At 45.2% G+C, this 12500-nt stretch overlaps 1 protein-coding gene across 1 annotated transcript in view; it reads right to left on the minus strand.

The window, feature by feature from the left end:
• Positions 1-7207: 7207 nt before the first annotated feature.
• The window catches only part of adcy8 (adenylate cyclase 8 (brain)), a gene marked incomplete at both ends in the record, with an annotated part of 56004 nt that continues 50711 nt past the window's right edge, over positions 7208-12500 (minus strand). The window contains 5 exons of the mRNA XM_083658940.1: positions 7208-7582; positions 8234-8358; positions 8676-8790; positions 10150-10242; positions 10605-10751. Of these exons, the coding sequence (XP_083515066.1) occupies positions 7208-7582; positions 8234-8358; positions 8676-8790; positions 10150-10242; positions 10605-10751 (855 nt within the window). The remainder of the gene's footprint in view (positions 7583-8233; positions 8359-8675; positions 8791-10149; positions 10243-10604; positions 10752-12500) is intronic.

Raw genomic sequence — 12500 nt, forward strand, 5'->3', positions numbered from 1 at the left:
ACACACACACACACACACACACACACACACACACACACACACACACGCCTTTCTTTACGTTTAAGAGTGGAGAATGATTATTATTATTTATTTCTGAATTAAAACTAAAACACTTAATATGAAAAAAGTATATGATATATAGATATTATATATACCGGTATATATATACAGTAAATATGAGACTCTCTCAAAGGAGAGAGAGCCCGGTAGCCATTACTACAGGCAGGAAGAACTGCCCCGTGTTACAATGTTACAATTTCAAGCAGACACTTTGATCCAAAGCGACGTACATCTGAGCTTTATACAACACAAGCAATGATCCAGTCAGAAGACAACAACATGAGGAAGTGCGTAAGTTTCAATCCCGTGCAGGTGACCTGACGGAGCCAGATTTTTTTGTTCGATAATTAGCCTAATTACCTAACTCCCACGGGGGGGGGTCTAACTCCCACTAGTTAGTAAGAATTGTAGTTGCTTGAATGACATCACCACTGCCGACGTCACAATTCCTTGAGTGACATCACTGATGACATCATCGACTGCTCAAGTGACATCACTGGTGACGTCAGTGATAAGTGACAGTCATAACTCCTTCCCTGCTGAGGCTATAAGTAGGACCGTTCCTACTGGGGCAACTCGAGATCTCGACATCACCAACTCTATGCGAGACACATTTTGACTTGTTTCCATTGTGACATTGCGAGGCTCCTTCTAACCATTTTGCCGCATTCCAGAAAAGGTTCTTCTTCCTGGCAGCCTATCTCAGCCACAGCCATGGTGTGCATTTCCTGTATCTTGATTCCTGCTCTTTTGTGGCTCTACAAGAGGTTCTTGGAGCCCATCTTTTGTCCTTTCATTTCCCACATACTGAATATGTTCTGGACCAAGAAAGCAGTCCAGGAGACTGGCTCAGGAGAGCAGAAAGCAGTGCAGGAGACTGGCTCAGGAGAGCTACAAGCCAGTGAAAAGAGTCATGGAACATTCAAGCTTGAAAGCAATGGTCAGGACACTGCCAATGGATCAAGTACAGTAGCAGATAAGAAGACAGATTGACGATTTAAAGCCCCATTCAGTAAGTTTTCCAAGTTTTGCTATTGGGGAAACTGCGCCCCCTGGGTCCAATAGTATCGATAACGATATCGCCGTTCAAAGTCAACAAAACACAGCGCCAGAAAGCTCTATGTACATGTTGTGACATCGGGTAGTGATGAAATAATAATCCATAGTTCCGTGAAACATCATTTTCGTAGCAAATCCGAATCGAGTTACTTCCTTGTTTTCCTGAAGACAGCGCTTCCGCTGTACAGCGCATGCGCGTATCCTTTTCTTTTCTCTTTTTTATTGACACGGGACGTGGCAGACAACTTGCTTAGTCCCAGGGCTGGCCAATGGAGGGTGGTGTGGGATAAATAAAGTCGAGAGTCTCCCTATTACAAGTCAATCTACCATGTCCTGTGACTAAAAAGCTCTTATATTACAGTAAAAAATATCAAAAATCTTACTGATTGGGGCTTTAAGTCCAGTGCTCTATCTTATGTAGTGATGTCGTTATCGGGCCGAGTTGCTCCATTCATGCACTCGTCCTTTGTAAAATATGAAGGGTTTACTGTGTATATTTACTGTTAGTAGCTTGGTGTTTATATACACTATATCATATACACTATATTATATACTATTATATGAGTATTTGTGTTCATTGACTGGTGTTTCAGCTGGAGTCCACGTCAAAGAAGTACAGCCAGGAGGTGGACCAGACCGCCCCGGGACAGTGTGTGTGTGCTATAGGCTATAGGGCATCCGGGTAGTGTAGCGGTAGATGACTGATTGATTGAATATATTTGACAAATTAAAAATACACCAACAAGCATACAGTATAAAATAATTCATCCCACCCATCCCCGTAATCTCCACCTTTTTTAACTGACTTTTAAAACATGTTCTTCTCTAAATGCTTTGTAGTAAATCTGTAATAAAGAAGCCCCGAGGACAATTCCTTTATAACAACAAAAAAAATTATCCACTCCATTGTGAAATTCACCCCCCCTCCCCCTCCTTTTAGCTGACTGGCATGAACACAAACACACACTTGACCTCCATGTTTCAGCCTCCTAGGGCAAAAACGATGAGGAGGGTGTGACTTTGGCTCTCACTCAGGAGCACAGGTGCAACGATGCATCTCGCCTCCACGTGTATATGATGGAGCACCACACCAGAGAGTGGATGGCACGGCCCATAAGCTACCTTTCTGTGCCGGGTGCAGCGCGTGTCCCTACCAGTACCAACCATGCACCCGATGACACCTGGCATCATACAGCTTCAGGACACTTGGCATCATACAGCTGCATGAATGCTCAAGTCCAAGTGATGTGATGAGGAGGTCAAGGTTCGAGGAACAGAATATTGCTCTGACAGAAGACAGAAGAATCAGCATCATGTAGGCTACTGTCATTGTATTGTCCTCAGTGTGGCATTTCCAACTGCTGCTGTCTGACTGTTCCTGTCTGACTGCAGAACAGTCTTCTTCTGCCATCTAGTGGTGTTTCTACACATTGCATGCTGTCAGTTTATGCTGCACATCACTGAAAGCCATCTCACTAGTTAGTTACCAGTCCCCATACTTCCGGGTACCACTTTGGGAAGGCGGCAAGTTTAAATGTGCGTGTTGTCAAATAAATGCTGTCAAACCCTCTCGTTGTTTTCGGCCGACTACTTTCAATTTAAATATTCAAACGGTTGGTAAATATGCTTGTCCGACGTATCTAGCCTTTCTTCTGTGTTTGTTTTATGTAGTGTTAGCTAGCTAATAACGTTTGTTTACAACTGTCAAACTCGCTGTTTTTTTTTGCAGACTCGTTACAGACATAGCTACTGACACCATGTTAATTTAATTTAGCTTCAAGTCTACTCTGGTCTGGTCCAACAGGTAAATTAGCTAGTCTGGTCTCCACTAATGTTAGTGAAAGTGTTGTTATGAATGATATTAAACAACAACACAACACGAACGAACCATTTTTGTCTTCTTTGTCTGTTTTTGTCTTTAACACGTCAGTTTGTGCCGTGTTCACCGCCATTATGATGTGTGGACCTCAGGGGTACCGGGAAGTCAATGTAAACATCCCCGCGCGGCTTAATGGAAACAGCGGTCCACAGACGCCATGACATGATACGTTCAACTCGCACTTGTGTTTGTGTTCGGTTAGCATTGGGCTACTCACTGATTGATGTTCTTCGTCCACGGTGGTGTGTCGTTGTCGACGCGGTGGTGGTTTGGCTGGTAGCGTTATGTAGTAGTAATACTGTAGGCTGTTGTTGATTGAGTGAATGAGGCAAACTGCTTGGGCTTGGCTTTGCGTCAATCAAAATCCCAAACCAACAAAACAAACTTTCCCCAAATTAAACAGACCATCAAAAACCCAACAAAATAACCCAAAACACGGAGGAGCGTGTGGTTGAAGACTTGAAGTCTCCGTGGCGTCTTCTTCCACAATCCAACTCTTTCCTGAGCACACCTGCCTGCCTTCAGGGGTTCACGATTTGTGGGTCAGGTGACGCTGTGCTCTCTACATGCAGTACCAAAATACTCCACCAGGTGCTGCCAAACGATTACCATTCAAACTAAAAATTATATGGAGGTTCTTAGAAATGGCTCTAACAGAGTCCAATAGACTTCTATAGAACGACATCTGAAATCGATGTCATGGGACTGTGACATTGATAATTAAATAAAACGTGGCCAGGAAGTATACATTTTTTATTTATTTTTTACCTCTGGGGGCCAAGCTCATTTCATCACCTGCATAACCGGAACCGAAACTCAACACCCCTGGCCACCCCCCTTTATGGTAATTTTACTAACCGCTTGAACTATTATTATAATTATTTTCTTTGCTCATGCAGACAGATTTTCATGCAAATTGAAATTATGCTAGCTTAGTTTTTTTCTTGTTGTGTTTCTTGTTGTAGTTTATTTTTTTGTTGCATTTTCTTAACTTATGGTTAAGATTTCTTTCTTGTCTTTTTTATCTTTTAAGGGGAGTCCATTGTATAAGAAGGCTTCTTGACCTCTCCTGTCACATATTCTGTTGTTTTTATTATTGTCTGGATTTTATGTAGTTTTGTATGTGCAAAAAACCACAACAACAAACAAACAAAAAATAAAATAAAATAAAATAAAATGAAAACAAAGGTAAATCCGGCCCAGGACCATGTGCATCTTTGGCACAAATAGCATACCCCCATCCACTTGCTCTGGAGATGATGCGCCAATTGTCTTCTTCTCCCTATACTTATACTCCCACCACAGCCTCAGCCAGGAAGGATTTGATGACATGACAAGGTTGGAGACAGCCAGTGTAGACTGGGGTAGGTGTCTGTGTAGACAGGATGAGCAAATCGAGAATGTAGGGAAACAGTGGATGGATCCAGAAGAAAACGGTAATGCAACATTAAGGATGCCAATGCCATAAAACACCAAAAAGGATTTGATGACATCATGACTGATGACATCCTATCCGTTATCTGTTCCTGACTGACTGAATGAATGCATGACTCACCCCAGAAAGCCTTCACGTGTTAAAAATGGTTGATATGAAAAAGATGAAGAATCTCTGAGCATCTGCTCAGACACTGAGTGTGAGTCCAGATGGTCCCGTCCAGCCGGCAGGTGTCTGCTGTCCTGCCTGCTCCTCCTAATGTGATCCATCGAAACCTTCTCAGACCGGAGATGATGATCATGATGTGGAGAAGAATGGTCTCATTCTGTCTGCCAGCTAACAGGAAACTGCTGCGGCTCTAAGATTTCTTTATAATCATTAGAAAGTCTATGGGCTTCATAGTGGTACTCTATATAACATGTATTAATATTGTACCTTTATTTACGTAGTTTATTACTCTTTGTTCACATCACTGTTGCTGTGTGAAAACCTTGTAACTCTGTTTTGATCATTTGTATTTGATGATCATGCTCCTCTATGGGTTCAGAAAGTTCTACCTCTTGGACTGATGACACTTTCAAAACTTTGTTAATTACCGTATGTCAATTAAGAGTGTCACTCCTCACCCTTTAAGTGTCATGTGTGCCTTTTACTCTCTGTTCACTAACCTGCACCTCCACTGTCTCCATTCTTTTTCTCTCAGGGATCAGAAAGGTTTATATTTTATTTACTTAAGAACATGGTTTCAAAAGCAGGGTACAGTATAGCAGAGACTATTTACTATCAATGGCTCGATTCTTTGTCACTAAAGGATTTAAAATGTATAACTTTGATGGTATTCAAGAGTGCGTTTTACTTTTGGTTTCCACTTTCATTTGCACACACCAAGTGGGGGCTTTTGTTATTTAAATGTTTTATTTGTTCTTTCTTTTGTTCACCCCAAAAGCCCCCCCCCCCCCCCCTCATTGCTGGCCATGTCATGACAAGAATGTGTCTAAACGAATGTGGAAAGTGTCACAATTTTCAAACTGTGGATGCCATTGTTTTCATTTTAAAATGGAACTTCATATGCTCACCTCAGAGCATTCTGCCACAAAAACCCCAACAGAATCAGACAAGCTCTTCAAATGCGACAAATGAGGCAAGCGGACACACGGCATATATACAAAATTAGACCCCTTTTATTGTGTTCTCATATATAAAAGAAATAGAAAAAAGAAACATCGACACCGGGCGAACGTCAGAGCAGGACATGGTGTATGGGCTCGGGCTGGGGAAGGTCGGTGGCCGGGTGACATCAAAAGGGGAAGTGGATATACGATAGGAGGAACGTGGGACAGTCCGAGGGGATTGGTTGATATGATAGGAGGAACGTATGACAGTCTGAGGGGATTGGTCGAATGGACATCGAACAGATGAGGGTGGATGAAAACAGAACGCAATGGTCCCGTCCACTCCCTCCCCCCCACCCTCCCCTCCTCCTCCTCCTCCTCCTCCTCCTCCTCCTCCTCCTCTCATTCAAGTTTTAGTTGTAGAAACATTTGTCAGAGCAACAGCTGCTCTAGAGGCAAAACTAATCTCACTGGTTCAATTAGGCTTCAGTGGGCGGGGCTAAAGAACCACTAGCTGCAGGAAGTGCGAGTTTGAATGGCAAAGAAGGAACTCTATGTGAATGACTTATTTTCATTCATGAATGACCATGATATTCATGATGTCGAAGGTCAGCAGCTAGCTAACTATCTTACCTAGATAGCTATAGGCTAGTACAGTGATACTCAACCCGAGGCTCTAGGGCCACATGCGGCTCCTTTATGGGTAGTTGTGGCTCTTTTAAGTCCTACTTAAAATAAATAAATAAATAAATAAATAAATAAATAAATAAATAAATAAAAATCTAAAATAAAACAAAGGGAGGAAAGGGAATTTTGTGGATTGCGGCTATTGCAACAGTTTTTTGGTGTCAATGTGGCTCCTGAGTAGGCAAGGTTGAGTACCACTGGGCTAGTATATGGCTAGTTTGAATTTGGAGGTCAGCTAGGCTAACTAGCTAACCTAGTTAACTTACTTCCTCTAATAGTGGCCAGTAGTCAATTAAAAGCTAGGTCTCCAATAATGGCATGGTCGACACAAACAAATACAGGCCAGGAGCAAAAACAAAGGAAAAAACAATGATGGATGGCCTACCGGTAAAATCCTGGTGCCTGTTATATAATATACTGTAACTGTAGTTTGTAGTAACTAGCTAGTAGTTGTAGTTTGTAGCTACATTTGAAGTAGCCTACCATATAGACACGTGGAAGTGCCAGTGGCTGGTGGAAGTCTCGATTACCGTAATTATCAGTAATGCAGTGCAGTGACAAACAAAAGATGGCTACCTAACGAACCCCAACAGAAGCAGATAAGGAGGCTTTGCACTAAAATATGAGCAAATATACTTATCAAACAGAGAGGATTGGACATAAAGGCCTGTCTCTAATCTAAGCCTGCTTCCAATAAAGGCCTCTGCAGTTGAGGTAAATAAAAGAGGAAATATGGGATGGCTACATTGCATTTTTTTGTCAGTTACCAGCAGGGCGCTAGGCTTCATATTAGCTTCCTCCTCTTGTATCTCTTGTCTTTTTCACTGGGCTTCAGTCTAACGTTGCATAGCCAGAAAAATGGCGGTTCTTTGGCTCCGCCCACCGAGGTTTAACTCAACCAATCAGAATATTTCTCCCTCCATGGCAGCTCTGCCTGCGGCAACCATTTGTGGAACTAAAACTCCAGTCCGCTCTTCAGGAGAGCTCAGTCTTATCGGCCGCTTCGGCGCGGTGGCCCCCGGCCGCCTGGGAACCGCCGGCTAACAACGTCCTCCTGTTGTAGTGGTGGTGGCCATGCTTCATGATGCCAGAGTTGTTGTTGTCGTTGAGGATCTGCTTCTGCTTCTGCCGGTTGAGCGACTGCACCAGGCCGAGCACCACGGCCGCCAGCGAGTACTGCCCGCTGATTTTGCGCGGCTGTAGGATGAGCGGATTGGGCTGCACGCGGCCCAGCAGGAAGTACGTCCGGATCTGGCCCTCCTGTTCGCTGATGCCCTTCACGTAGATCTCTCCGCGGTACTCGAAGGCGAAGCCGCGCTCCTTCAGGATCAGGTAGGTGTCCTCGGGCACCTACTCCAGTACAAATAGGGGTCAGCCTCTCACTAATTGCAACAAAAGCAAACTCAGTGGATTTTTTTTTTGGTCCTCAATATGTTCTGAATGAGAGGGTCGTCCGGGTCGTGTAGCGGGAGGTTCCCTGCCTACCAACACGAGGGGCGCAGGTTCGCGCCCCCGTGTTACCTCTAGCTTGGTCGGGGCGTCTATACAGGCACGATTGGTTGTGTCTGCAGGTGGGAAGCCGGATTAAGGGTATGTGTCCTGGTCGCTGGATTAGCGCCTCCTCTGGCCGGTCGAGGCACCTGTTCAGGGCGCAAGGGGACTGGTGGGAATAGCGTGATCCTCCCATGTGCTATGTCCTGCCGGTGAAGCTCCACACTGTCAGGTGAAAAAGAAGCGGCTGGCAACGGCGCATGTGTCGGAGGAAGCATGGTGCTAGTCTACAGCTCTCCCCAGATTGGCAGAGGGTGGAGATGAAATATTAATCCAAAATGCAGAGAAACGCTCTTTAAAAAAAAAAAGGTAAATAGATAGCCGGAACGACTTTCTAAACATGGCCGCCAGGCGTACAGCACAACATACTGAGGTAATAAAATCCATTGAGTTTGCTTTTGTTGCAATTAGTGAGACGTTGATCCAAATGTTGGTGCATGTTGGACTAACCTGGATCTTGCCACTCACACCTGTGCTGTCCATGCGGCTGGACAGGTTCACCGTCTTCCCCCAGATGTCGTACTGGGGCTTCTTGGCGCCGATCACGCCCGCCACCACCGAGCCGTGGGCCATGCCTGAGGAGGAGGAAGGTGGTATGACCTGCTTTACCTCTGAGTGCCTAGTCTGCCCCCTAGAGGCACAAAGTCAACATTACAGTGTGACCTGCTTTACCTCTGAGTGCCCATTCTGCCCCCTAGAGGCACAAAGTCAACATTACAGTGTGACTAATTAACGAACGGACACAGACTGATCCATAGTCCCCCCTTTGGTGGGGGACAATAAATGAGTAAAAACAACAAAAGAATGAGAAGAATGAAAAGACAGGAGGAAAATAGTGAATTGGTACAGCTCAGTTCAGAAAGTTGGAGTGGGTTTGACGCAGAAGTCTTACCGATTCTCAGCTCAAAGTTGTTGAAGGAATGCTTGTTGATCTCCTGGATGCTCTCGTTGAGGGCAATGGCAAAATCGGCCAACGCACAGAGGTGACCCCATTTATCTTCACATTGCTGTGGGAGGGAAGGGAGAGGAGAGGAGGAGAGGGTCTGTGTCAGCTGAGAGTCGGGCCTGTGTGGAGTTGGAGGGCAGGGGAGATGAAATTGGAAATGTCACTGGAGGGACCGCGAACGCAGTGTGGCCACGCCCAAGCATCAGAGGAAACTCAACGCTAACGCACTGTGGCCACGCCCACGCATCAGAGGAAGCTCAACGCTAACGCACTGTGGCCACGCCCACGCATCAGAGGAAACTCAACGCTAACGCACTGTGGCCACGCCCACGCATCAGAGGAAACTCAACGCTAACCCTGCGCTCACAACTCTTCTGCACCTGCAATCCATTCCAAACTGTGCTGAACTCTGAAGCCTGTGATTTCATCTTCAAGTAGCCTGTGATTTCATCTTCAAGTAGCCTGTGATTTCATCTGCAAGTAGCCTACTGATGCCTACTGTACAAGCTGCTACATTTACTGATTCTTCTGTGTTCACTTACTTATTTGGCAAAAAAAACACACAAAAAAACAAAAAACTAAAACTATTCATGCTGATGATACACGAATGCATTCCAGTATTTTACTGCAGGTATTCATTGCGCCCTCTGCTCTACATGGAACATTTCGATTTAGATTCCTACATGAGATATTAGAAGGCATATTTGCAAGTCTCCATGAACCAGTAATCCCCTAAGATACTGTCACCTACAGTAGGCCTACATTTTCATGAATCTACATTAATTCACCTCTGAATTCATGCAAATTAAGGCAGTTGTAATGGAGGAGATCCCATTGAAACCTCCTTAACCGTTTTATCTTGTCTCCATACTTTCAAATTTAATGTCAAACTCAGAAACCTCCTCAACCACCTGATCTCGTTCTCGACTGCTTACTTTCTCATTTCATGTCAATTTCAGGGAGACATGATCTTTTCCATGAATTTCCACTTAATAATCTGTAAACCTGCACAAAAGGCATGAACAACCCCTTAACCCATCGTCTTTCTGTGAATCAACCCATGAATAAATCCCTTATAAACCCATGATATTGTACTAACCATACTTTCTTAAAGCTATGTTATTTTTAATGGATAATTCATGTTTATGTAATGGAGAAATTAGTGACATTCCAGGGATAAAGTTAAGGGGTTTGGTAGTGTAGTATTCGCAATTACTTTTTAGATTTTATTATTTTATCATTTAATTTTGTGTATCAATGAGACTGATGTTTTTTTCTTGAAGATCTAGAGACAAACAGAGGAAACTCTTTAAGCAATGTATTTTTGCTTAAATATAACCCCGCCCACCTGGCACTCCGTGCAAGTCAAACTGAATCACCTGGTCTGATCTGAAGTCAGTTGAAACCTGGAGGATCTCACCTGCTTCTCTGGGGAGAGACCGGACACGGCCATGTAAGTGCTGCCAATAGTCTTGATCTTCTCGATGTCCTGGAAACGGTCTTCACCGAGCAGCTACGGGTACAATGAAAGGACAAAAAGAGATTTTAGTCAACAAGCTCCGCCCACACTGTCCACAAAGATGGAGGCAGGATTTGATAAAGACAAGGATCATGTGTATTAACAAGTCTGTGCCTGTTGGGGGCAGTAGCGTGTTGCCTTGGCCTGAGGCAGCAGGAGCTCAGCTGCTGTCTGTCTGGCTGTGGCCTTATTTAGTTATTTATGTATTTATTCTGTCTTTTACATCATTCATTTTGAAGTATTCAGGGGAGCGAGACTGATATTTTGAATCAAAAAGACTCTTGTGTTTAAAGCAGTATAGTATAGTAAAGTATAGTATAGTATAGTTAATAAGTTTCCACACCGGCAGCTCTCACCTCGTCAAAGTCGGCGATGATTTCGTTGAGGAGCCTCAGGCACTCCACTCCCTGGTTGTTCATTTCCGTCTGGGAGTAGAAGTCAGCGAAACCTGGGATGGAGGCGAACATGACGCCCACCGCGTCGTAGGACTGCGAGTACAGCTCCTGTGGACAGACAGAAGACAGTCAACACCCCCTGTCCCTCTGTACAGCTCCTGTGGACAGACAGAAGACAGTCAACACCCCCTGTCCCTCTGTACAGCTCCTGTGGACAGACAGAAGACAGTCAACACCCCCTGTCCCTCTGTACAGCTCCTGTGGACAGACAGAAGACAGTCAACACCCTCTGTCCCTCTGTACAGCTCCTGTGGACAGACAGAAGACAGTCAACACCCTCTGTCCCTCTGTACAGCTCCTGTGGACAGACAGAAGACAGTCAACACCCCCTGTCCCTCTGTACAGCTCCTGTGGACAGACAGAAGACAGTCAACACCCCCTGTCCCTCTGTACAGCTCCTGTGGACAGACAGAAGACAGTCAACACCCCCTGTCCCTCTGTACAGCTCCTGTGGACAGACAGAAGACAGTCAACACCCTCTGTCACTCTGTACAGCTCCTGTGGACAGACAGAAGACAGTCAACACCCTCTGTCCCTCTGTACAGCTCCTGTGGACAGACAGAAGACAGTCAACACCCCCTGTCCCTCTGTACAGCTCCTGTGGACAGACAGAAGACAGTCAACACCCCCTGTCCCTCTGTACAGCTCCTGTGGACAGACAGTAGACAGTCAACACCCCCTGTCCCTCTGTACAGCTCCTGTGAACAGACAGAAGACACTAAGTCAACACCCCCTGTCCCTCTGTACAGCTCCTGTGGACAGACAGAAGACACTAAGTCAACACCCCCTGTCCCTCTGTACAGCTCCTGTGGACAGACAGAAGACACTAAGTCAACACCCCCTGTCCCTCTGTACAGCTCCTGTGGACAGACAGCAGACACTAAGTCAACACCCCCTGTCCCTCTGTACAGCTCCTGTGGACAGACAGCAGACAGTCAACACCCCCTGTCCCTCTGTACAGCTCCTGTGGACAGACAGCAGACAGTCAACACCCCCTGTCCCTCTGTACAGCTCATGTGGACAGACAGAAGACACTAAGTCAACACCCCCTGTCACTCTGTACAGCTCCTGTGGACAGACAGAAGACAGTCAACACCCCCTGTCACTCTGTACAGCTCCTGTGGACAGACAGAAGACAGTCAACACCCCCTGTCCCTCTGTACAGCTCCTGTGGACAGACAGCAGACAGTCAACACCCCCTGTCCCTCTGTACAGCTCCTGTGGACAGACAGAAGACAGTCAACACCCTCTGTCACTCTGTACAGCTCCTGTGGACAGACAGCAGACAGTCAACACCCTCTGTCTAGCAGAGGTGTGACAAAGTCCCAGCTCAGTCTCAAGTCTTCAGGCACAAGTCTCAAGTCAGGTATCAAGTTTAAATGTAGATTACAAAGTCAAGTCCAAGTCATTCATTACTGTGAAGTCTCAAGTCTAATTGTCGCCTCTCCTGGAGTTTTCTTTTAAATGTCTCTTATCTGTTTATATTAGTGTTCTAGATGTTTCTTTTGTAAACCTTCTTGGTGCTGTGTTCTTACAATTGTTAAGGTTAGACTGGAGATAGAAGAGCTGCAGCTGCAATACACTGTGTCCAACACTAGGAGACAGTGTTGATACGACACACACACACACACACACACACACACACACACACACACACACAGTACAGCATGTACTGCATACTAACGACACGTGCAGTGATGAGGACTTGACCATGTAAGGTCACACTCATTACAATATAATAGAAAATAATAAGAATAGATGAAACGCTTTGTCCAGCCAGAGTTCAGCATTGAAAGT

The sequence above is a fragment of the Poromitra crassiceps genome, assembly GCF_964638095.1.
Source record: "Poromitra crassiceps genome assembly, chromosome: 23".
NCBI lineage: Eukaryota > Metazoa > Chordata > Actinopteri > Beryciformes > Melamphaidae > Poromitra > Poromitra crassiceps.